Below are 24,479 nucleotides of genomic sequence, written 5' to 3' on the forward strand. Positions count from 1 at the left end.
GAGCACAACATCATGCAGAAACCCCCACCTCTCTGGAAAAGACTCTCACTCTAGAAACTAGACACAGGCTGGCTCACCTGCAAATCTTTATTGTGCCCTCATGCCCAGGCCTGCACAGAGCCAGGGGAACACAGGGTTTGGGGCCCTTAGGCCACTATAGTTAGGGGACGCACCAAGCAGGGGCTATGGCATAAACAAAGAAGAGGAGTCTGATCTTTGAGACCTCAAGTGGCCCATGGAAACTAGCCTTTGTCTCCAGTGTCATTGGTGCTGTGGAAGTCACCATCAATTAGGCTTTTCAGTCCCAGGGCTCCAGCATCAGTGGGGAGATGGAAGGGTGCACTCAGGGTGTCAAGCTCCCCTACTCAGGGATGTGGGATGGACAGCCTGGCCGGAAGGACAGGACAACATACGGGTAGCGGGGGAGATGGAGAAAGGCCATCTCCTGCCCAGGGTCTCTGCTTCCCCCAATCACTACAACAAGTAGGCATGAGAAGAGCTCAGTTTCCCACTATGAAAATGAGTGCTGGTCACTGACAACAGACCAGAGCAGTAGCAAGCAAATCCAGATCTTATGGCTCTTCATCCACTCCAGGCCTTCTGGCCCACCGAGAGCTTCCGAGCCCGGGCTCGGAATGCGCGCTGCCCAGAGCCCATGCCCCACCCAGGCCCCTGGGACTGCGGTAGGGACCACGGATTCTGGGGGTCTGTAGGGCCCTGTCGGGGTGGCTTTGAGCTGCCACAGCTGCGCCCACTGTCTGGGGTCAGGTGGAGAGTACCCCAGAGGTGTAGGCCCAGGGGAGAAAGCTGGGGTTCTTCAGGGGAATCATTAGGCTTCACAGGGAGAGTCTGGGCAGGGGGGCAGTCAATCTGCTGGACTTGAAGGGTTGCTGGGAGTCGCACCAGTTATGTGGAGGAGGGGTCTCCAGACACCCGGGGGGTCATGTAGTCAATCTGAGGGGCTCAGGGATATTAGAGGGGGCTCAGAATTGGAGCTCACTCAGAGATAAGGATCTATCAGGATCTCAGGGGCACTTGATGGTCTCAGGAAGTTTTACTTGACGCCCTCCCCCCGACACCCGCCGCCTCCCAGTTTCTCAAGGTCAGAGGGCCACTGGAAAACAACATGGTGTCAAATAGAGGTTGCTCAGGATCAGCAGGCACTCAGTGGTGCCTCTGGTCTCTCAAGGTCAGGAGATTCCTGGGTCACTCTGGGGTCACTCTGAGTCACCCAGGTAGTCCCAGAGTCCCTCTTACTGGCATCCACAGACAGCAGTCAGCAGGTGGTGTACACAATGGCCCACAGCTGCATGTGATCAAGCAGCTCTGCTGCCTGCTGCTCCAGGGCCCACAGGGTGGTCACTTTCTTGCCCAGTGCCTGCGCATTCTGAGCCAGGTGGCGCTCCAACCCTGGGGATCAGGGTCATCTGAGCCAGGCTCTGACTTCTGGTCCTAATCTCTGACCCTGACTCTGACCCCAGCCCTAAATAAGCTCTAACCCTAATTAACGTTTGACCTCCTGTTCTAGACTTTAACCCCAGCCTGAGCCCTATATGAATCTGGACCTGACCCCTATATGAATCTGGACCTGACGCCTATATGAATCTGGACCTGACCTGCACCCTTCCCTGACCCTCCCACACCACCCCTATAACTCTGACCCTCCCTTCTGACCCTGACCACCCCCCATACCCACCCCACCATGGCCCAGCCACGTACTCTCTAGGCAGCTCTAGCTGTTCTGTGCCAGCTTTAGAAACTCTTGGGCCTCAGCTCATGCCCACTGTACCCGCTCTTCTGCATCTTGCACCGTGGCCACCGGGCTACGTGTGCCCTCCTGCAACTCCACCACACCTAACTGGGCCACCTGCAATTCCTAGAGCAAGACTAGATCTGAAACCCCACCCCATGTAGACTCTACAGTCCCAAACACATTGCCACCCAAAGTTCCTGGGTTTGGGGGGCAGGGGCTTTTAGAACTGAGACCCTGCCTCAGCCTGGCATAGCCCAGTCCCAGCCTAAACCCGATTTCACACTATTCCAGAGGTGTCCCTGAGACCCTAACGTCCACTTTTCCCATCTCACCTTGCCCAGGCTCCCAGCCACACCCAAGGCATGTGCTGCTCACTCTTCTGCCTCCTGGGCCTGCCACTGACTCAGGGCCAAACAGGTCCTGAGAGCCATAGCTGCACTGGACAGATGCCCCAGGACCGGGGTCACATCCACTGCCAGTGCCACCCAGGCCAGGTGGCCTGCCACCTGAGGCAAAGATTAGGGAATCACAGAGAGGCCACAGCAAGGTAGAGCATTACATGGTCAGGGTATTTAGCACCGTGGTATCACAACTGGTCAAGGATCTCAGGGAAAGAATGGGGATCACAGCAGCCTCTGAGCAAGAGGTGTGAGGGAGCTGAGGGGTATGGGTGGGGTATCACCTCCTGTACACTGGCTTCCAGACCTCGAAGTCTGTTTCAAGACCTGCAGTCCTTGCTCTGCAGCCCTTGCATGAGTTCCCGCCTCAGCCAGCACTCCCTAAACACCCAGCTCCCTAAACATCCAGTCCAAGGCCCTGGCTGTACCCTCCCTGAAGGACACAGATGATCAGGCAGTCCAGCATTCCTTTCCTCCCCAACCTCTGACCTCTACCTCCAGCCTCCTGGCCCTTAACCTGGTCTGCTGTGCCTGATGGAGAACGCCTTCAGCTTTGGGCAGCTCCTGGCCTACGGCATCTGGCACAGGGAGGGCACCCTGGATCTGATCCAGCAGGAGGGCAATGCCCGCTGCCCCACCTTGGGGGAGGGGCACCGCCAGCGCATGGCATGCCACCAGCTCCACACTCACAGCATCTGTGGGGATGGAGGTAGGGATCCTGGATGTGAACTCTGATCCCTGACCCAACGAACTTTGACCCTAATCTCTCACTGACCCTGCCTGTGACATGACTACACGGTGTGCTAGAGGCTTCCAAGAGCCAATTGTTAAATTTTCAGGAATTCTGTGAATCAGTTGTTAAATGACAGGTAGAATGAAATCAGTCACGGTGGGGATTACTGACGCCACAGAAATTGACAAACACTACAAATCAGTTCCTCCTGACCCCCAGGCCCCACTTGTTAAACATTTAGAAGCACACTAGTGCTCCCACCTGATCCCTGGTCAGCCCTGATGAGTATTCCTCATTCTAGAAGGAGTATCATAGCAGTGTCCGAGATGCCCACCTGCCCCTGCCCCTGACCTCAGACACACAAGCAGACATGTACCCAAGAGGAAATGCTGGATGGGCTGCACAGTTGCTTGCATGTGAGCCATGGTGGCCACACCCCAGAACCCCTTGCGTGACGCCTCATCTCCCAGGCCTGGATTCCCGTGGAGCTTGCAGTGGCCTGGATTTGCTGTTGCTGGTAGGGGTGGGTCAGATGTGGAATATGTCTCTTGCAATCCCATGGCCAAGCCATGGTACCCTGTGACTCCCACCATGCTCTCCTCCACAGCCCCCATGGCTCTGTACCAGTTGCTGACGCTGCTCCAAGGCTGTGACCGCCATGTCCAGGCTATAGGAGGAGTTATGGGAGGTAACCAGAGCCCACTGGGAGGTAGGCAGGGTCCCAGGACAAGAGGGAACACCACAGGGTACAGGAACATAAACCAACCGAGGTCCCCGACCCCTAGGGGAATGGTCCCCGATTCCTAGGGGATCCAGTGAGGAATGCATGTCCCAGCGCTCCCATTGCCCTACACCCAGTTTACCCCTAGGAGAGAGTCCTCGCCTTGGCAAAGCCTCCCACAGTGACCCATATCTCCACCTACCACTCCAGCTTTGACTAGGAGCTGCAGAAGCTGAGGGTGACACCTCTGGACCCTGTGGACCAGCCCCTCAATTTCAGCTGCCACACAGCTGTCCCTCTGGGTCGGCCCATCCCCCACAGCAGCTTCTCTGTCCACCACCAGGCCTCCTGGGCCTGTCCCAGGATGCTGTCTGGTCCTCCAACTGTGGCCACAGCCTGGGCTGTAAGCATGGCCTCTTGAGAAAGCAGGGCAGCTGAGGAGGCCTGGGCCTCAGCACCTGCAGGGGATAGGAACGATAGACACAGGGTTGGCTCAGGGCTTCCACTGGCAGGGTCAGTCAGACTCCTGGGTCCCCCAGATATGTAAGCAAAGGCACCTGGTCCCTTCCTCCTGCCCCAGCCTAGACCCCACCATCACCTGCGGCCCACCTACCTGCCTACTTGGCCTCACCTTGGGCTCCTGTGGCCGTCTTGAGCCAGGCCAAGCCCTTGACACAGTCTAGCTTCTGGGATAATTCTTCCAGATGTTCACACTGCCCCCTAACCCATGGCTCTCTTTCTGCTACAACCTGTCCTTTGGCCCACAGTGTCTGGGCCAATGCAGTTGTTCCCAGTCTGTGGGAGGATGGAGTATCAGCCTGGCCAGAGATGCCCTTTCCTCCCTGATTCCTCACTCAAGGAAACTCACCTCACTCCCAGACCCAGGACTCAGACAGGCCAACCCAAGACCCTCTGAATCCCTGACCCTGGGAGGCTAGCTGGAGACCTCCTTCCTACTGACCCCAGACCCCTTGCCTGAGTCCAGCTATCCATTCCATAAGTTGTCGTTGGGACCCCACAGCGGGGGAAGGAGATTCCAGGAGTGTCTGGGCCTGCTGGAGTACCCCCTCCAGGCCTGCAGGTGCCCCCAGCACCCCAGCCAGGCATCCCCTGGCGTAAGGCGGCCACTTTGTGGGCCACAGTGTCCAGCTGTAGCTGGAGCAGAGCCAGGTGTTGGTCCCAGGAGGTGAAACAGGGAGGGCAGGACATGCAGTGTGGGAAGCCACCTCTGGAGCCACGGGCACATGCCTGGCACCTCAGCCCTGAGATACCCTCTCTGCAGCAGCAGGTGCCTGTGTGTGGGTCACAGCTGGGCGAGATGGAGCCCTGGGGGTCACAGGCACAGGCTGCGGGGGAGAGAGAGGGTCAGGGTAGGGAGCAAGCAGCACTCACACTAGGCTTGCCGCCAAGAAGCCTGAGGAGGAGAATGACCCTGTGTGAGTATGAGAGCCTCACCTAAGCCACTGCTCAGAGCAGCCATGGGGGAACTTCCCTGGTGGTCCAGTGGGTAAGACTCCATGCTCCCAATGCAGGGAGCCCGGATTCGATCCCTGGTTCGGGAACTAGATCTCGCATGCATGCCGCAACTAAGATCCTGCACGCCACAACTAAAAAGATCCCACGTGCCGCAACTAAGACTCAACACAGCCAAAATAAATTAAAAAATATATTTTTAAAAAAAAGAGAATAGGGGCTTCCCTGGTGGCGCAGTGGTTGAGAGTCCGCCTGCCGATGCAGGGGACACGGGTTCGTGCCCCGGTCCGGGAATATCCCGCATGCCGCAGAGCGGCTGGGCCCGTGAGCCATGGCCGCTCGGCCTGCGCTTCCGGAGCCTGTGCTCCGCAATGGGAGAGGCAACGACAGTGAGAGGCCCGCGTACAGCAAAGAAAAAAAGAGAGAACGGTCATGGGTACTGGCATCTACCCCAGCCAGAGAGGCCATACTGCATGGCAGCCTTTGGGCAGGAAAACAGCACAGGGCTCCAGGTGCTCTGCAGCCCAGAGAGAGGTCAGTTTGGGTCAAGACTGGCAGGTGGGGTCAGGAAAGAACCACCCAATGTGTCTGCTCCGCAGGCCTACCCAACCTGGCCTTGCCAACACTCTTTCCCTACAGCTGTTTTCATGAGTATTTCTTTAAGTTTTGGAGAAAACAGCAATAAACACGTGCTCTCCCTCAGGACAACCTGGTGGCTCCCCCGCCATCCCACAGGGAGGATCCCGTCAGGACAGCCTCACCCCTGGTGGTGGATTGTGTGAATGCCCTGCTCACCTCTGCATTCCCGCTCTGGGTCACCCCAGTACCCATCCTGATACCAGGAGCACGTGCAGCTCCCAAATCCTGCCTGGCAGGGGCACTGACCCATGACCTGAAGGAAGAGTGTGTGGCCAGTCCACAGAAACAAAGAGCCTCCTCTGGGGGAGGAAGAAGGAAAGGAGAGCTCAGAGGCAGCACACAGTCGCCTCCTCTCAGCCTGTTCCTGCCCAGGCAGCACTCATACCTGTGCTTGGCTGAGGGCTTCTCCCCTCCTGCTTCCTCTGGTCTGACCCCCTTGACCGGCCCCCACCTTGTCCCTACATTGCCAGCCTCGCCTCCCACAGACCGGCCCTCTGGGTTCTCAACTCCTGACCTGCTCCTCTGTGTCCTGAGTGGAGCACCCCACTGTTTCCACACGCTCACCCGCCGACTCCCACCCTCTCCTCACCAAGGACTCGAGAACACACTTCAGACCTCATCTCATTCAGACCTCATCTCATTCAGTCCCTGATGTCTCTCCTCCTGGAAACACTCGCTTCCCACGGCCATCCATCTCTGCCTGCATCTCCCAATCCTCCCCCTCCGCCCGTGCCTCTTCTGCCTCCTTCCCAGCTGCACCCGGCCCCACCCGTGCCACACTCGTTCTGCTTGCCATGACCCACTCACAGTGCTTCACCTACATGCCAACACACAGTGGCACGTGGGGTCGGGCCCACGTGGTCTCATGTCTGCTCATAGCTAATGTTGCACAAGAGCACACACAGCTGCTTGCAGCCACACACACTGCTGCTGGTAGTCACATTAACACTCACACTCACACCAGCCATAAATCACACCACAGGCACACACATTCACTCACACCTGGCCACTGCCACATGCTATGTGCGACAAGGGCTCACTCACTGGGTGATACACTGGCTGCAAAGTGTGTTGGGCACGGCGGCTGCAGGGCTCGCGGCCTCGGGACCCACCCCCAGGTTCCAGAAGAGCGGGGCACAGCGGCTATAGTCCCGCCCCAGCGTGTGGGGGCAGCAGGGGCACTGCCCGCTGACCCGGTTGCAGAAGCAGGCTTCAGCCCCAGACAGGCACCTCGCAGGCATGGTGCCCTGGCGGCCACAGCCACAGCCCGGGGAGAGGAAGGGCTTGAGGAAAGAGAACGCACCCCCCACCTTGGGATACCCTCACCCATCCCACTCACACACTCATGCCGGCAGCCCCCTTGGTGCAGGGCACTGCCTTGGAAGCTAGGCCCGCAGTGGGCACAGCCAGGGCCATGGCTGTGGTGCTGACAGTGCTGGCAGTGTCCACTGTGGGGGTCACAGGCGGCTGGATCACGGGATCAATATTGTTGTTGCACTGGCAGGGCTGGCACAGACTCCTTCTGGGGTCATCTCCTGGCCAAGGGTGCCCAAAGTAGCCCAAGGAGCAGCGGTCGTAGCGGGGGCCTGGAGTGGATTGGGGTATGTGTGGGTTGTCTCAGTAGTCTTCCTGTACCTTTGGGGCCTCTGGGTCCCACTTAACCAGCCAAAAGGTCTGAGGTCCAGCCAGGAGGGCAGAGGACACAATAGCTATATTATGACCCATCTTCTTGGCTTACAAGTTCCATTACTATAATTCCTCAAGAATGGGAACTTCTTGAGGAGAGGAGCACGCCCTGCAGCTCAAACACACAGGTGACACTGGCAAAGATTTGCCTCGTGGACCTGATGGGATTGTGAACAAGTGAGCAGGGCCATGGGTTTGTCGCTGCCAACCATGCCTCACCTGCATAGCCAGATGCACAGAGACACAGGACACGTCCACTGGTGCTGTCCACATGGCAGGAAGTCCCATGATAGATGCCTGAGCCAGGGTGCCCAGGACAGAGGCAGGGCCAGCACTGCTGGCCTGAGCCCAGGGTGGGGTCTCCGTAGTAGCCATCCAAGCACCTGGGGGCAGTAGCACATGGAATGGGGCCTAGCCCACTCATCACGATCCCTCCCCAACCCTTCCAGTGGCAGCCTCACCTCTCACAGTGCTGGTCCATTGTGGCCCCGTGGCAGTCCTGGCAGACTCCTGTGAGTGGATGGCACAACTCAGCAGCTCCACTGCAGGCACAGGGTTGGCAGCATGGGAAGCCCCACCAGCCATAGAGGCAGTGGTCACAGCAGCGACCAGCAAGGCCTGCCCGACAGGGGCACTGCCCGTTCACAGGGTTACAAATGGCATTGGTGGCACCCTTGGTGTGGCAGCAGCACTCTGTGGGAAATGACAGGGCAATCAAGACCCTGTCTTGATTGGGCCCTGTCAAGACCCCAGACCCCACACCCACTGGCCCTGAGGGCTCACCACGGCAGCCAGTGGGCCGGAAGCCACATGTTCCAGGCCTGCAGTGGTCACAGGTACGACCATCAATGTTAGGGTGGCAGCAGCACTGCCCACCCAGCAGGGCACACTCGGTGGTCAGTGAACCCTGGGGGTGGCACTCACATGCTGCCAGGAGAAAGGGTAAGATCAGATGAACCTCATGGTGCCTCCTGCAACCCCCATCCTTCAGCCCCCTCAAGCCAGGGCCACACACTCACCAAGGCCACCCCCCTGGAACAGGGCAGAGATGCTGCAGGCAAGGCGGGCACAGGCCTCAGGTATAGTGCTGGAGAGGCTCATCCTCGCTGCCTCCACGCAGCCCGCCTTGTGGAGCTCCTGCAAGTGCCCCGTGGCGCCAGGGTCCACAGACCTCAGTCCAGGCAACCCTTTCACCTGTGGCAGGAGCACAACCTACTAGGAAGGTAAAGGGTGGAAGGCAGGGGGTAGTGAACCCAGTCCCACTCACTAACACCTACAATGGAACTTCTGTACGTTGCCCCTCACAGCCCCTTCCCACCCCTTTCCTGTTTCTCTTTTGATTCTGTTTCTCCTTCCTCTCCAATAGCCCTGATCTAGTCCAGGCAATGCCACCTCTCATTCAGAATCATTGAAGTAGCTTCCCCCTAACAATCCATCCTCCCCATGTCTCTTGCCTGCTCAAATCCCTTCCAGGGCTCCCCATTTCCCCAGGATAAGCCCTTCGCCTGGCCCACAAGGTCCTGTGAGGTCTGGCACCTGCCAGTCTCACCTTCTATCCTTGGCATGTGCTTTTCCCCTGCCTGATTCCCCCTCCCTACACTCTCCACCTGTCTCAATCCTCTTGGTGCAACTCTATGTCTCCACAATCCCCTGTCCCCTGAGCCCACTGCATCCATATTGTCCTGCTAATTTGTGTCTCCACCCAGATGTGGGGTGGAATCCCTAGGATCTCACCGAATCCAGAAGGATGGTGCCCCCCTCCCAGGTCTCTGCACCCCCTTGGTCTGCCATAGTCATAGGGTCATGGAGTAGCGTGTTCCAGGTTCAAAGTGGAAAAGTCTGGATAGAAACACAGCTCTGCAGGGATGGGGGAGAGGAGTCAGGGTGGGGTAAGGAGGTCATGATCATGTGGTCCCAGGAATGTCCCATTTCCACTGTGCAGATATGGGGTCCAACATTTCATCATACAACCAATGGAAAAAGACCAACTTCTTAAACCCTGCCCTGTTTTAAATTAGGTCCCTGCTTTGATTGTTCTATGACATGATGGTATTCCATATTGGAAGGTTTCTACTTTGTTTGGGTATTGCTTTGAATGTGTTGGCTACATAACAGGGGTCATGTGGTCTAGCCTACCTGTGTATCTGGGTCAAGGCCACCTGGAACAGCTGCTCTGAGGGCAGCAGATGGGCACAGCGGGTACTGCTGGGCTGGGATTGAGCATGGACCCTGACTAATGCCTGCCACTCTTCAGGTGCCTAGGGTTAGGGGTCAGTGGTCATAGAGCTGCCCCTACCCACCACCCAGCACCACCCATCCACCTGCCTGGCACCCATGCTACTGACCTGGGTCTCATAGTGTAGGACAATGTCACACTTCAGGGCAGAAGGCACTATGGGTGCCAGAAGAGAGAGGCCAGCCCCATCAACCACACGTGCAAAGTCTGAGCCAGTCCACAGTGTACAGCCAGCTCCCTGATGCAGGGGCAGGGGCTCCTTTGGGGCCTGGATGTGAGACACTGACTCCCAGGTCCAGACCACTCCAGGACCTAGGACCCTCAGGATTTAGATTCCCATTCCTCTAAGACCCCAGGGACTCATAGCCCCAGGGCTTGGGCCCATCCCAACTAAGACCTAGTGGCCTGTGACCCAACCCTGTTCCTCACACTCCTTACCTTGGGCAGCTGGTATTTGTAACAGGCTCACCTGGCAGGGTGGAGGCATATCGAGGGACACACTGTCTCTGAAGTCGGGGCCTGAGCCAACCAGGGGAGGTCCCTGGGGCTTGTGTACAGTGAGGAGGAGCAGGCTCGGGGGCTCCCTGTGGGCAAGTCAGGTGTCAGTGTCCTCCCACACTGTCCTGGGTGAGGATTTTTTTGTCCGCGCCGTGCAGCTTGTGGGATCCTACTTCCCCGAGCAGGGATCAAACCCTCGCCCGAGGCAGTGAGAGCTAGGAGTCCTAACCACAGGATTGCCAGGGAATTCCCTGTCCTGGGAATATGGACTCCATCCAAGACACCAAACTTCTGACCATGCTGATGCTGCCTCACTTGGACCTGCCTCACCTTCCTAACCCTGTCTGGCCTCTTCTTCCAACTAGCTCTCTCTGGACACTCTCTCCCTCCCCTGAGCACCAAGGTGTGAGCCTTGATTTCCTCCTGCCCCTGCCCTTCCTGGACACTCACAAGCAGCTGGGGGTCAGCAGGCTGGAGGCCCAGACCAAGCTCAGCTTCAGTAGTGGCCTGGTCGAGGCCAGCACAGAAGTACCCAGACCAGTGTTCACAGCAGTGGTGGAGACAGAGGTGGGGACGGCAGAGGCAGAGGCCCTCCCTTGCAGAACACCTGAGCCAGCGTAGGGGTGGGGACGGGACAGAGTCAACTCCCAATTCTTGTCCCTTGACCTGGACCCCCAGTCCCTGCCTTGTACCCCCAAAGTCACAGTCACAGGGCCGACAGCCTAGAGAGTCACTACTCAGACCCCAGAAGTTGGGCTATAAGAGAGAGTAGGTGGGTGGAGAAAGGACAAGAAGACCTGGGCAAGGAGAGGAGGGTCAGGAGCCTGGAAGGCTATATGCTGGGACTGCTCATTGCAGGAAGAAGCAAGGGTGAGCCCAGGGCTTTAATGCTCTTCTGCCTCTGGCTGAGAAGTGGAGAGGAGACCCTGGTGTACTCCTGCACGGCTTCATGGAGGGGAGGTAAGAGGTAAGAAGATGAGGTCACAGCCAGGGGTAAAATAAAAGTTAAACAAAGGATTTGTAATGTTCAAGGAGAGGCAAGAAGGGGATACGCTGAGTGTCCCTTCAAACACTTTTGCTGTGAAACACCTTTAAATTCAGCGCATAATACTGTTGTAGCTCTTTTAAATGCTTTTCTTTCTTTTGTTCCCAAAGCTCCCACCTGAGGGCATGTGCTGGTTCAGCTAGCCAAGGTGGCACTGACTCTAGTGACCAGATCAGGAAGTGGCACCAACCCACCAGCAAGGCTTAGTCTGCAGTCACACTGATTACAACCTTGTACTTGTCAGCTTCTAGGAGCCCAGCACCCAAAATCAAGGTCAAATCAGAAGGCAGGTCAAACCTCACCAGACAACGGCTGCAGTCCCATCCAGAGACAAGGCGTTTGCAGTGATAGGCACCACTGGAGAGATCACAGGCATGAGTGCCAGGGATGCAGCCCCGGGGATTGCACCTGCAGGCTAAGGCACAGGGCTGTCAGGGTGCTAATGAGTGCTGCAGGGGTAGGTAGGTGCATGCGTTATTAGGGCAGTAATTGGGGGCAGAGCAAGGAGGACCTGGTGGTGGGGGTCCACTCTGAGGGTCACTCACACTGGCAGCCCTTTGACTGCGAGCTCAGGCCGTAGTGACCAGGCCAGAGGAGTCACAGCACTGGCCCCACACGTGAACTTTGCAGCGATACTGCCCAGAGAGGAGGCCCGAGGTTTCATCTGTGTGGGCATCACACAAACCACTTTTCAGGGCACCCAAAGGGTTGCAGTCACAGGCTAGATCAGGGGTCAGAAGTGTGGACAGAGTCAGGTCAGAGGTCACCATTGAAACTGAAGGAACAGGGTCAGAATTAGGATTGGGGGTTGGAGGGCTCACGTTTGCAGGAGTGAAGGGAGCAGGGAGCCTCCCTGGGATCTCGGTGGAAGAAGGGCTGGCAGAGCTCACAGCGGCACCCAGGTGTCTTGTGTTGACATGCATCACACACACCTCCACTCACATTGCTAGATGCGAGATACAGGGCCATGTCAAAGTGACAACTGTGGGCATGCCCATGACACTCACATTCTGGAGCAGAACAAGGTAGGTGGATATGGAGTGGGCTGGCCTGGCAGGCATGGGGGTGCCCAGGCTCTGCTGCCTGCCATGGGTGGTCCTGGTGCAGGTCCTGGCAGTGCTCACGGTGGGTACCAGCTCTGTGGTGGCAGCAGACACAAAGGCCACGCACCTGGCAGGGAGGAGGGCAAGACGAGTCTACCCCAGTCCCCCAGCTTGCCCTCCCACCAGCCACAGGATGCCCCTCCTACGGTACTCACCATGCCTTCCATGTTGGGTGGGACCCTCGGTGCAGGCCTGTACTCAGAGGCATGGCCATGGCACAGGCAGCTGCCTTGGACCACAAGCTCAGAGGGCATAGTAGTAGAAGGGGTGTCCCTTGAAGCCCCCCTGGGGCCTGTCACCCAGTGTGTGCAGTTTGAAGTTCGCACGGAGGTTAGTCACATGCAGGAGCTCTGGAGACAGATCGAGAGCCCTCAGGTACACTGGTTGTTACCCCTCTATGGCTGAGATAGAGAAGGAATTGGTGGGGGTCTCTCCCCTCTCTACATCATTGCAGCCACCTCCTCCAGCACCCATGCTGTAGGACTCTCCCATCCCTGCTCCCCTGATTATACCATTTTAGGATGACCACAGCCTAATGGTGATTATCCCACCTCTGCACTGCTCCAGACCTGATATCACTCCTGAGCTGAGACCTGCATATCCCACTGCTTCCTGGACACCCCTTTCTGGTATCTCTAGATATTGGAAACCTGCTTCCCTAAGGCAGTAAAGGATTCCAGTCCCCAGCCCATCATTAGAAATCAGCTTATTATCCAGCCAAACCACATAAGGTATGTTTATTTATTGACTGCCTTTCTCATTTCTATGTCAGCTCCAAGACAGATAACTTGTCTATCTGCTCACCACTGAGCAAGGCCCAGAAGATGCCTGGCACACAGTGGGGCTCCATGGGCACTTGTTAAATGTACACATGGATGGAAAGATGGGGCCATGGCTCCTCTTGCTCCTCACAGCTTAAGTCAGCTACCAAGCCGAGGCCACCTCCTGTATCTCTTTGCCAGAGCTCCCCTTTCTCTTGATCAGAGGAACACACAACAGCTGCTCTAGGCCCTAGTAAGGCCGGGGGCAGGGGGGGGTGGGTCGTGTGTGTGCACGCATGCTCAGGGTAAGTAGTTGGTAATAATCGAAGTCAAGGTGGGTGGAGAACGTGGAATGTAGAGAAAAAGCTACTTTGGGGTTTGTCCTCCTGCTCTGGTACTCTCCTGGCCTGGCTCTGGGCTGCCCTGCTGGGTTATGATTATGTCTCTCTAGTCCTTTAACAAGACTTCTGTTTTACAAGGAAGAGGTCACACCCAGAGACGCCCTGGCGCCACCTGGAGGCAGCTTCAGGAACGCAGGGTACCAATCAAGGCCAGGGTGATGAATCAAAGTGGGGAGGGCAGACAGGGGGCCGTGATGGGGAACAGTGACAGTGGCTCACAAAGGGGAGAGTTATGAGGTACAGTGTGATAGGAGCAGAGGTGGGGGACAAAGATTGGGCTGGCATGGCCAGCAGTGATGACCACAATGGGGTCTCACAAAGGAATTCAGCGATGGGGCAGAGATAAGGGACAGAGATGAAAACTGCTACCCAGGCCAGTCCCTATGCACTGGGCACAGGTATGGGGAACATGGGACAGGAATGGGGAGCCGTAACAGGGACCATAATGCAGCAGAGCTGGGAAACAATCCTTGGGGGACTGGGCTGGCTTGCCCACCACCCTGCCCTGCGGTGCGCATACCCAGGTAGGACCTCACTTCCCACCAGGGGGTATCTGGTTTTCCCAAAAAAGGAGTACAGGACTGGCTGTGGGGATAATTACCCTGAACCTTGGTATTATTTGGGTTCTCCACGAGAATGGCTGGATCCAGAACTTTGAAATTACCTAAGAAGCAAGCCTGAGCTTCTGGCTTCATCCCAGGGCCTAACCCCCCTTCCTCTGGGCCTGACCTCTCCCTCAGTGGAAGTCTCGATGTCTTAAGTAATGCTGCTCACAGATGAGGTCACTGACTCTGTGGCCAGGGGCAAGAGGAATCCCAGGAAAGAGGCCTAAGCAGTTGTGGGCAAAGTAGCGGTACATGTGCCAGAAGTGGCCATGGTCCACTGAGAGCTCAAGGAGCAGAGCCAGAATGTCTGGGGATAGGAGGGGGTCCTTGGGTCACCAGTGGCAAACATCACCGGTGGCCATCAGGTCAGGAGGCAGAGAATAAGCTTTCAGTCTCTGGCAGTGGGTCACCTTGAAAGTCCTGATGAGGTGGGTAAAGTAAAAGGCATCTTCTAGGTCCAGCTGGTGACATTCTCAACACCTGTAACCATAAGGGCTGGTCAGTGGCCAGGCCTTGACCCTGATCCCAGCCCTGCACACATGGGCACACAAGGACCCTCACCACGCTCTGCTCGCCACCAGGTCCTTTTGCTGCCAGGACTACTCTGGGAGATCACGTTCTCAATGCCATGGCTTTTCCAGTCCCGAGAGTCACAAAAGAAGCAATTCTCAGCATCCTGGAGGGATGCCCAATGAGACTGACTAGGCAGGAGGTGCCTGGTTGGCCACAACCCCCTCCAAAATTTCACAGCACAGGCCTCTCCCTCTGGGTCTTGTCAATGACCTGAACTCCCACAGGTGCTGAACCTGCCCAAGAAAATCCAAGATGCCATCTCCAGAGCCCGTACCCTCCTCCCTACCTGTAGGTTACTGACAATGCAGTAGAGTTCAGGGCCATGGAGGCCACAGGTGGATGAGGTTCGAAGGTTCTGGCCACAGCCAATAATCAGGTTGCTGGTAGGTGGGTAGCAGCTGCCGCCTGAGCAGCCGGGTGGAGGAAGTTTGTCTGGCACGTCCCGGGCAGTTGCTCTGGGAGCCTCGACTGGGAGGGGCAGGGTCTGAGTATAGAGATCCTAGGGGTACGCGCCCCACCTCACCCCATCCCACAGGGAGGCCCGATGATTTCCTCTCCCCCTCCACGTGGCTCTCAGGTAGAGACCACCTCTCACTCATTGGTAGTGGCAGCAGCAGAGCTGAAAGGGGGGGCTCGCCCGGCTGGGGGTCCTGGGCTGTCGGAGCTAGAATCAGGCCAGAGAGAGAGAATACAGAGTGTGCCCCTAGCTGGGCTGCCCTTAAGGATCTGAGTGTGGCCCTCAGGTCCTTCCCCATACTCACATGGTAGATGAACTCAAGGATGCCAGAGGCAAGGAGCATGCATGGTTGTGGAGTCATGGTGCAGCTGGGAGAAGGGGCAGGGGGGGTGTCCCCAGAGTCTGGGAAACAAAGAGAGGCCGTGCCCAGGGAAAGGATATTAATAGCAGTCACCAGATGCAGAAGAAAGGTGGGGAGGAGCAGAGTTTCTCTATAGGTCCGCCATCCAACGCAGCTGCTGCTGGTGCAGCCAGGGTTCAGACTAACCCTCAGAGACAGAAAAGATCCAATTCTCATTCAAATGAGGCTTCCACCCCTAGCTCTGAAAGGCTGTTCGTCTCCAGGAGCCTCTGGGGAATGTATCCCCCTCCCCGCCAGCCCCAGCCACTGCCTTTCAGGCTGGGCAGACAGTGATGGATTGGCAGATGGGCAGGGAGCTACTTTTGTTCAGGGCTCAGGGCTCTGTCCCCTCTCCAAAGCAGGAAGAACCAATAATGTCTGAACATACAGGCCCCTGTTGGAAGACATGCTGAGGCTGGACCTGGGAATAGAGCACTTGGAACCCAGGCAGAAAGCACTGAGAGGCAGTGTGGAAACTCTCCATGCTCAGAGACCGCAGCACTCCACCCATCCAATATAATTCCTTGGTCAGTGAGGGGACTCTGTGGCCCTACAACCCAGAGCTACCCTGGCCCCTGACTCAAGCCCCAACCCCTTGCCACCAACTGGGGAAGTCGACGATAGTCCCTCTCCTGAAAGAAGCAGAGAAAATAGTAGGCAGAAGTACTTCAGCCGATTTAGGCCCCGCCCTGCCCCAGACAAGCCCACACAAAGCTCCAAGGTTTCAGCCAGAGTAGACTGGAAGACAAGGCCAGGCTGTCTGCACCTCCCCTTCCCTGGCCTAAAAACCTGCAGGCTGCAAGTTTCCCCACAGAGCCACCTATTGTCCTCCTCCAAGGGAGCATCCGGATTATCAAACCAGGGCAGCCCCAAGGGGAGGTGTCCCACCTTAGAGTGGCTCTGCCCCTGCCCTCAGGGGCCTGGAGGCTGCCCATCACTCACATTCATGACCTTCCCTGGGCTACCAGGACCCTCTCTGGCATTCCTGTTCCTGGGGCTACCTTTTCTAAACACCCAAGCTGGCCTACCAGCAGTCACATATACAAAAAAAGACCATGGAGTGTGGGCAGGGAGACTGGAAGGTGGAAAGGTATAAAACGTGATAGATGGAATAGTGGACATACAACTTGAAGAGTAACAAGTCACAGTGCATCGCGCCATGACACCATCCCTCCCACCCGCCCACCCCACCCCACATCCTCCAGTCTCTGAAAGGAGGCTGGTGGCTCTCAGGGCCCTGGAGAGGCACCCAGAGTCTTTAGGGTTGTGGAATCCATGGGCATTGCACACTGTGCCACTGGCCACACAGACAACTGGGCTCAGTTTCCCCAAACGTTGCTACGTGAAGGAATCAGGGTGCTGAGTATGGCAACAATGGCTGAAGTCGTATTACAGGGGAAAGGTTCACACGGAGGATCCGTTGAGCCTGCAGCCGCACCTCATCATCTGAGGACCGCCTGTCCACCTTGATGGCCCGGAATTTCAGCAGCTTTGCCGTTCCAGGTCCTAGCCATACCTTAGGGGATTGGGGCCCAAGCCGTGTTCTCTTCTGGGGAGGAAGATCCTTTGCCTCCTCAGTCCTTTTCCTCTTCTGTCCCACAGGCTCAGGGCAGCTTTTCCGGCCTCTCCTTGCAGTCCTGGCCTGAACAGACCTTTTTGGCCTGCCCCTGCCCCTGGGATGGGTCCGAGCCACCTTGGCCCTGGCCCGCACTGCCTTGGCCTTGGCCCTGGCCCGCACTGCCTTGGCCTTGGCCCTGGCCCGCACTGCCTTGGCCTTGGCCCTGGCCCGCACTGCCCTGGCCTTGGCCCTGGCCCGCACTGCCCTGGCCTTGGCCCTGGCCTGCACTGCCTTGGCCTTAGCCTTGGCCCGCACTGCCTTGGCTTTGGCCTTGGCCTTGATCCGTGCTGCCTTGGCTTCTGCCCGGGCCTTGGCAGCTTTGGCTTGTGTTCGAGCCACCTTGGCCTGGGCACGGGAAGCTTTGGCCTGGGCTGTTTTGGTGCCCAGAGCACAGCCACCTTTCATTCGTGGGCCACTGAGGGAACCAGAGGCTTTGTAGGTCTTGCTCTGGGGCCCAGTGCCTTGTCGGGGTCCAGCCCTGGGGCCTCTTCGAGTCAGACACTTGGAGGCCTTGCTTGTGGCTTTTCTGGGAGCTTTGGGCTGGGAATTCCCCAGCCTCTTCCCTGGACCTTTCCGCAGCTTCAGGGGAGAGGTTGCAAGTGAGAGCTGCAGTGACTGTGCCTTGTGCTTGGCACCCAAGCAGGGCATGGGAGTCTTGAGTGGAACCAGGGCCTCAAGGACAACGGAAAGCCGCATGGCAGGGTAGACACCTGGATAGAGGTGGGTGGGAAAGCCCACTGCTGCACCCCGGGCACGGCTGGCACTTGACTGCTTCAGGGAGCTCAGTAGCAGGTTGGTGGTGGCATGCTTGGCGAGGGCTGGTGTGGATGCTTTGGCCAGCCTGCCAGACAGTGGCATGGGGAGCAGCGTGGCCCGGCCTGCAGGCAGCCGCATGGCAGTTCGGGGAGCACTGGCTGGAGGTGATGTGGCAGCTGGGGTGGGGGCACGAGCTTGAAGCTTTGTCTGGCTTGGGGGGTTGGCTGTGCACGAACTATAGCCATAGACATCACCGCTGCGCAGGATGGTAGGTTGGAAGCCATCATCCCGCAGGCCCTGCAGGAAGGCCACAAGCTGGGCCTCAGTGGCACTGAGATCCTGGCTCATGGGGTTAAAGACAAGCAGCGCTTCCTCCAGGGCCTTCTTCCCTGCCGTGGAGATCCGTGACCAGGAGTGCACAGCTTTCTCCTCCACATGCTGCACCACCACGCTCATGGCATTAGGCACTGCAGATCTGCCTGGGTATCCGCAAACCAGCGCTTGGCACCTCCAAGGCAAAAGGAAGAGTCAATAAGAACAGCACCGAGACGGGGGCCAGGACCGGTAGATAGGTCAATCAGGGCCAGCAATCTTCACAATAACATCTATTGACACAGAGGAGCCTGGCCAGAGTGAGCCACTCCTTGGGGCAAAACCCTGGTCTTCTCCACCTATCACGGTGGAGGGTGGTGGGGTAGAGGTGGGGGACTCATATGGGTCAGAGGCAGCTTCTTCAGGATACATGCCCATAAGCTCATCAGAGCCATCCAACCTGCTGACGGGCCCCTGGAAAGATCTGGGCTTGGCCAAATTCCTAGTATTAGACTCAACACTGGGAATACAGGCAAATATCTCTGTCTTCCAGGAGCCCTGTACAGAAGGCAAGATAGAGATACCCTCAAGGTTCTTGGGAATGCACACTGGCACACAGCTCAGCTTGCCAATGGGTAAGGGAAGCATTCCCGGGAGAGGAATATTCATGTGGGACATGAATGATGAATAGGAAAGGACCAGATGGAGATGGAGCAAAAAGGGCAACAGCCAATGCAATGGCTCCAAAGTGAGAAAGAGTAAGGCAAACTTGGTGTGACTGGAATCTGTGGTCAGGGCTGGGAGGTCTAGCTGGAAAAACAGGGGACAGCAGGGTAATACAAGCTTTGAATGTTCCTTGAATGCTGGCCAAAGGGCCCAGACTTACATCCAAAGTCCATGAAGATCTCTGTTCCTACAGCTGCTGCTGTTCAGGTGCCCAGGGGTGGACCTCCCTGCCCACCAGAAGTTCTGCTTTCAGAGTTCCCAGACAGTCCACTCAGAGGTCCAATTCCTAGCACTAGAGCCATGGAGACCAACCCCAGGGAAAAAGCCAGACTCTCCTTCAACAGAAACTAAAAAGATGAGTAGCAGGTACTAATAATACATCTCTAGGCAATCAGGCAGCCTGGCGCCAGGCAGCCAGACCAAGAGCCCAAGGTCTGGGAGCCAATGACTCCGAGTAAGATGGTTAATAAAGCGGACCCTAGAGATCTGAACTGTCCTAACTAGGGCTTGGAAGACGACTTTGGTACAGCCCATTTAGAGCTGTCTGGGAAGACCCAAGTTGTCCCAGGCTTCTCTTTAAAAGCTGTAGGCCATCAATCATGACTAACATCTAGTCTAACCCATCACTGAGGGGTCCCAGAGACAGCTCCGCAGCTGCACAGGAGAATTAAAAGATCAGCTGGGATCAGGCAAGTCTCTGGGGCCAAGAGGTGAGTCTGTGCAGCTTCTTCCTCCCCCTAGTGGAGCAGAAGTTTTCAGAATTCCCTGGAGGAAGTGCCCTGAGGCTCTTTGTTTGGAAACATTGTTGGATCCTCAGGTGTCTCGGGCACTTCCCCTCTCCAGAGGCCATTCTCCAAGTACAGTCCTTACACATGACTTTAGTTCTCTTTTTTCCCAAGGGGTGTAGTTCCCAGGGCTGTGAACTGTACAATAAGGAGGAACCTGTTACCTCCAGGCACAGATATTGGGGGTGAACTCGGGGCTCTTCCGCTCAGGTCGGCCTGGGCCCTTGGGAGGGGTCTCCTGGGCTTTCCAAGAGGCTCCGGAAAACAGAGACTGCAGCCCGACCCCTGACTTCCCTTCACAAGTGTCCCCGGGGCAGGCCGGGGAAGCTGATGAAAAGATGCAGGACGGGAGCGGCCCTAACCAAGCGAAACTGGGGCGGGGGCAGATCAGGGCCCTCAGGCTGGGAGTCCGCGTCCCTGAGACCCAAGCCGACGGTAGGAGCGGGGGGCCTTAGAGGAAGCGAAATGCACGGGACAGGCGGTGAGAGCGCGACGGGGTCGCACAGCCCCAGGGTGGGGTCTTTGGGCACGGGGTGGGGGTTGGGGGTCTCGGCCGGGCCGGCGGAGGGCGCTGGTCCCGAAGGAGCCGGCCACCCGGCCCATCCACCCTGCCGCCTCGCGGACGACCCCTCCGCGGCGTGGCTAGGCCCACGGCCCCAACCTACCGGCGCCGCCGCGGGGACCCTGGACGCGCCTCTGCGCCGCCTCCGCTGCTCCAACATGGCCGCCTGCTGCGCACCGGAAGTGCGCCGCGCTTCCGCTTCCGGGACCTGGCCCGCCCTAGTGACCCTTGACCCCCCGAGACCCCGTTTCCCCCAAAGTCTGGGGGCTGGACAAGCGGAAACCAGAGAAGACTTCCTGGAGGAGGTGGCAGAGGGGACCGCTCTAAACCCTTGCGGACCTGTGCAGGAGTGTGAGGGGCAGAGGCGCTTTCGGCCGCTGCCCCAGGCAAGACTGCACCAGACTAGCATTGGATTAGGGGCTCGTCTGACACCTTCTCTGAGGGGCTTGATGGTGTAACGACATGTGGGAGGGATTTTTGGCAAGGTCCAAGCTATCCTTCACCCTTTTAGTCCTCCCGCAGCCACTGGCAAGGCCCACCTCTGTCCCAGGTGCCTGAACAGAGGGTGAAAGAGGAGTGCGCCCTGCCTGAGAGTGTCCCTCGGGAGCCTCTTTGTACCTCCTCTGAGGGCAGCAGGCCTTCCCCTATTCCTGAGAGTGGGCTCACTGCATGTGGTATGAAAGGCTGGTTTGCACACATTTGTGGCAAATAAGCCCAAAGCTGGGCATGTCCAATCTGAGAGTCCCAGCATACCAGTGTGGGCCTGAGTGTACTTGCTTAGGAGCATGCCCACAGGTGTGGTGGGAGGACCCTGGTCCAGCCTTAGCTCCCTCAGTGGCAGAAAGCCCTCCCTAAAGTCTTAACTCTTCCCCAAATCCCTGCTTTTTGGCCTAAGAGATTGGGACTTCTTTCCACCTGTACAGTCTTTCCACATGTACCCTGGGGCCAGCAGAGAGGTGACGGTTACAGGGCTCACTACCCAAGCAGCATCAGATGAGAGAATGTAGGTAAAAATTAACCTTAGGAGTCTAAAGGGTCAGAATGGTCTCTATTGCTCTGACCAAAGGCACTTCTTGGTCAAGGGCCCCCAACTCCAGGTTGGGAGTCAACCTGGAAGTCCTGGTTTCATGGATGAGATGGTGGGGGCATCTGTACTTGGGTCAGAGCCTGAGCTAAGAGGCAAAAATATTGTCATAACTCTTGGACCTGACATGTACAGTGGTGTAAATTTGGTAGCTGGGGGGCAGGTGGAAGCCTATGGGCAGTCACAGAGTGTGACTGGATGCTTCATTTGGGGACTGGTTGATAGCCCTCCTCACTCCCCATAAAACCCCAGGATCCTCTACCTGATCTATGCTTCCCTGCCTCTACAGAGGGGTCTGGGCACCCCTAGAGAGAAACACTCACCCCACCCTAGGCCTCACCTTGTGCACCTGAGCTTCTCAGGGCCTCAGCCCTGATGGTGGGGTCCTCAGTGCCTTTAAGCATAGCCAAGATATCCAGCAGGAAATGCAAACTCTCCTGCTCCTCTGGGGTCAATGCTTCTGGCCCCTTGTATTGGTAGAGAGAAGGGAAGGATGGGGTCTCAAGGGCCAGGGTCGCGGGGTTGCAATCAGGAAGTCCCACCTTAGCACTCCCAGTTCCCAACTGAGGGTGAGCCCCATCTCTGCCCCATCCATGGTTGAGGATTAGTTGTTCACTCTTAGGACCAATCCAGCCTCATCTTCTGCCCAAGTTGTCTTCTATAGCTTCTCTAAAGCCAGCAGTGTTGGCCCCCCATGTGCAGGTGGGGCCAGGCCTGTGTAAACAGAAGCCACTTCCATGAAGAAGCAGAGTCCAGCCTCCAGGGATGACATGGGCCTAGGTGTGTCCTGGAAAGAGGATACCTCTCTGGTGATGTCCAGCCTAGAGGTCAGTGCAAAGTGGAAGACAAAAAAAGGTAGGTCCATCCCTAGTCTGTGTCCCTTCCACACATTAGAACTGTGGGGATGATATGGGTTCAGGGAAATGGTCTGGGGTACCTAGCTTCCTGAGGGGAGGCTGATCCTTTTGCCTCTTGGTACCCAGAATGTCCCAGATGGAACTCTCTGGGATCATTAATCAGGGCCAAGTCTGACTTGACCTGGACTTTGGTGGATGCTGACCATCCCAGGCATAACTGGGATCAGATGAGATGAGGTTGGAGAGACCACAGGGCCGTCCCAGGATCCAGCCCTTCCTCTCTATTTGGCATCTTTTATATCCCTTAGTGATGGACCCTAGACCCATATCCACCTGAGCAGAGAGATCTGGTGAAGATCTAGATGTGAGTGAGGCCAGTGGCCTTGGAGAGATCACCCCAGGAGGGAGTCTATGTACCAGGGAGAAAAGCCAAGGCTGGGTGTTGAGGAGGCACTTCCTGGGGAAGGAGAGGAAGCAGGGCCTGTAAAAGCCTCCGAGGGGCAGGACAAGCAGCAGGAGGAAGCCAAGGTCACAAGGGTGGGTGAGGCTTTGAAGAGGCCAGAAAGATTTCAGTTGAGAAAAAGACGATAGCCGCCCCACCCTGCCCCATTTTAGCTATATGGTGTTCCATGGTGACTTTGGCAATACCAAGTTTTGGGGAGCAGTGGTAGCAAATATAAGATGGCCAACACCAAGGCAATGGAAACTGTGAGAGAAGATGACTTCAAGAGTTTGACTGGAAGGAAGGGAACAATGGAAGGACTTGGGGTGCTGGGAGGTATCTAAAGGCTTTTATGTGCTTAATTACTGGAAAGGAGAGGGGAAGGGGCCTGGAAAGGGAACAGTGGGAAGTGTGAGGGGGTCTGCAGGACAGTGTGAATACCCTATGGAGGAAAGTACCAGTGACTGGCCTAACTGAGGAGCATGTTGGGGGCAGAGTGGAGTGGGAGGATGAAAGCCTTCTAGCCAGGATCTGCAACCAGCCTTGGCACCATTTCCATGCGGGCCGTCCAACTCCATCTGCCAGCCCCTGAAAGGGACTGAAGACTCCCTCTCTGGTCAGAATGCTCTGCCCACACTCTAGGCTGGCCAGAAGTCAGGCAGGCTAGGGTATTCATGTCTCCAAGTTGCTCTCAACCCATGACTGATGGAGATTTGAGAATGAATACCTTAGCATTCCCTTGCTCTGATGGGAACAATAATGTGAGGCCCATGTTCTACAATGGCTCCCAGAGTCCCCAGCAGGATTTGGTCCTTGTTGCTCACAGTGGGAACTTGTTTGATGACACACCCCTTTATTGGCTGCTTTCCCTGTCTTCTTGCCACTCCTCTACTGGTGCTTCTTGTCCTCATCTCCCACATTAACTATATGCACTTGTATCTCAGTCTCCTGGTGTGCTTCTGGAGAAAGTGAGGCAGACGCTGTCCATGAAAGAGGGACAAATGGTAGCAAGCACAATCACGAGGACTTCTTCTCATAGGTGACCACTGACCTGTACAAATGGGCCCCTAGCTCACAGACTTAGCCAGTACTCTTGATGCTCAGAAGATAGGATGGGCCAGGGTCTGGGTCTGAGGTAGGTCTGCCTCTGTCACACCAACTTGTTCTTGCCTGACCCCGGAGTTGGCTAGAGGCAGGCCCAGGACCCTGAAGATGGACAGTCACAAAGTGCCTTGGGTCCCAGAGTAGCCCAGGCCTCAGGCCCTGCAGAATAAGCCCAGAGTGACCTGCCTGGGAGGTCCCCTGGCCTCTGACTCTTCATCACCTGCTCTGTTACCCTCCCCCACAAAAATTGCCCCCACCCATGCCTGTGGAAGGGCCTGTCAAGTACGGGGGCTGGCACTTTCTGCTCCTCCACCCTCTGCTACCCTCAATGTGCACCACAGAACCTGTTCTGTGCCCTCATCAGTGCTTGGGGAAGGGCGACCGAACCATTACCCCCACCAAAGGCCCAGGACATACCCTAAGAGGCCTCCAGGGGGCGCCGCCGCGAAGCCTGTCGTGGGCTCTTCGGAGCGCAGCGGTGGTGGGCAGGCGCCCGCTTCTCAAGCCCCCAGGTTCTGCTGGCCCGCCCCTTCGCCGGTGCTCGCAGGCTGGGTCCTGCTGAGAACGGCCCCCACCATACACGTGTCGTGCGGCCCACCGCTTCTTCCTTTCTCCCCCAGTCCGAGGTCGGACCCCAAATCCTGGGCAGGCTCAGCGTCCACATGTCCGTCTGTCTGTTCACCGGTTTCCGTGTGACCATGGGTCGGCGCGCCCTGCTCCGGCCACGGCAGGTGCGGGGTTAAAGCAGGGG

General features: G+C 57.0%; 3 protein-coding genes across 6 annotated transcripts; all 3 read right to left on the reverse strand.

Moving 5' to 3' along the window:
• Nucleotides 1-84: 84 nt before the first annotated feature.
• Nucleotides 85-12,539, reverse strand: LOC113615846 (multiple epidermal growth factor-like domains protein 9). The gene is made up of 10 exons (XM_027098757.1): nt 12,441-12,539; nt 12,190-12,352; nt 11,485-11,597; nt 10,109-10,223; nt 9,749-9,907; nt 8,423-8,615; nt 7,865-8,096; nt 7,623-7,786; nt 7,057-7,303; nt 85-4,063 (listed from the first exon to the last, which is right to left on the reverse strand). Exons 1-10 carry the CDS (start codon nt 12,497-12,499, stop codon nt 4,057-4,059), a joined length of 1,452 nt encoding a protein of 483 aa, XP_026954558.1. The 5' UTR covers nt 12,500-12,539; the 3' UTR covers nt 85-4,056.
• LOC113615849 (uncharacterized) lies at nt 12,513-15,688 on the reverse strand. Of its 2 annotated transcripts, none has more exons than XM_027098759.1 (4): nt 15,221-15,688; nt 14,912-15,093; nt 14,463-14,532; nt 12,513-12,635 (listed from the first exon to the last, which is right to left on the reverse strand). In XM_027098759.1, the coding sequence occupies exons 1-4, from the start codon at nt 15,657-15,659 to the stop codon at nt 12,529-12,531; spliced, it is 798 nt and encodes a 265-aa protein (XP_026954560.1). In that variant the 5' UTR covers nt 15,660-15,688; the 3' UTR covers nt 12,513-12,528. The 2 variants fall into 2 exon arrangements, with proteins under 2 accessions (XP_026954560.1, XP_026954561.1); XM_027098760.1 differs by lacking the exon at nt 12,513-12,635 and adding an exon at nt 14,614-14,728 and having other exon boundaries at nt 13,484-14,532.
• Nucleotides 14,045-24,250, reverse strand: CCDC71 (coiled-coil domain containing 71). 3 transcript variants are annotated; one of them, XM_027098756.1, is made up of 2 exons: nt 24,146-24,250; nt 14,045-18,364 (listed from the first exon to the last, which is right to left on the reverse strand). In XM_027098756.1, the coding sequence occupies exon 2, from the start codon at nt 18,310-18,312 to the stop codon at nt 16,834-16,836; it is 1,479 nt and encodes a 492-aa protein (XP_026954557.1). In that variant the 5' UTR covers nt 18,313-18,364; nt 24,146-24,250; the 3' UTR covers nt 14,045-16,833. The 3 variants fall into 3 exon arrangements, with proteins under 3 accessions (XP_026954557.1, XP_026954556.1, XP_026954555.1); XM_027098755.1 differs by lacking the exon at nt 24,146-24,250 and adding an exon at nt 20,345-20,440; XM_027098754.1 differs by lacking the exon at nt 24,146-24,250 and adding an exon at nt 19,055-20,231.
• Between the last annotated feature and the right edge of the window lie 229 nt (nt 24,251-24,479).

Source organism: Aethalodelphis obliquidens, unplaced genomic scaffold (assembly GCF_003676395.1).
Source record: "Aethalodelphis obliquidens isolate GAN/ISIS:26980383/991018 unplaced genomic scaffold, ASM367639v1 scaffold125, whole genome shotgun sequence".
Taxonomy (NCBI): Eukaryota; Metazoa; Chordata; class Mammalia; order Artiodactyla; family Delphinidae; genus Aethalodelphis; species Aethalodelphis obliquidens.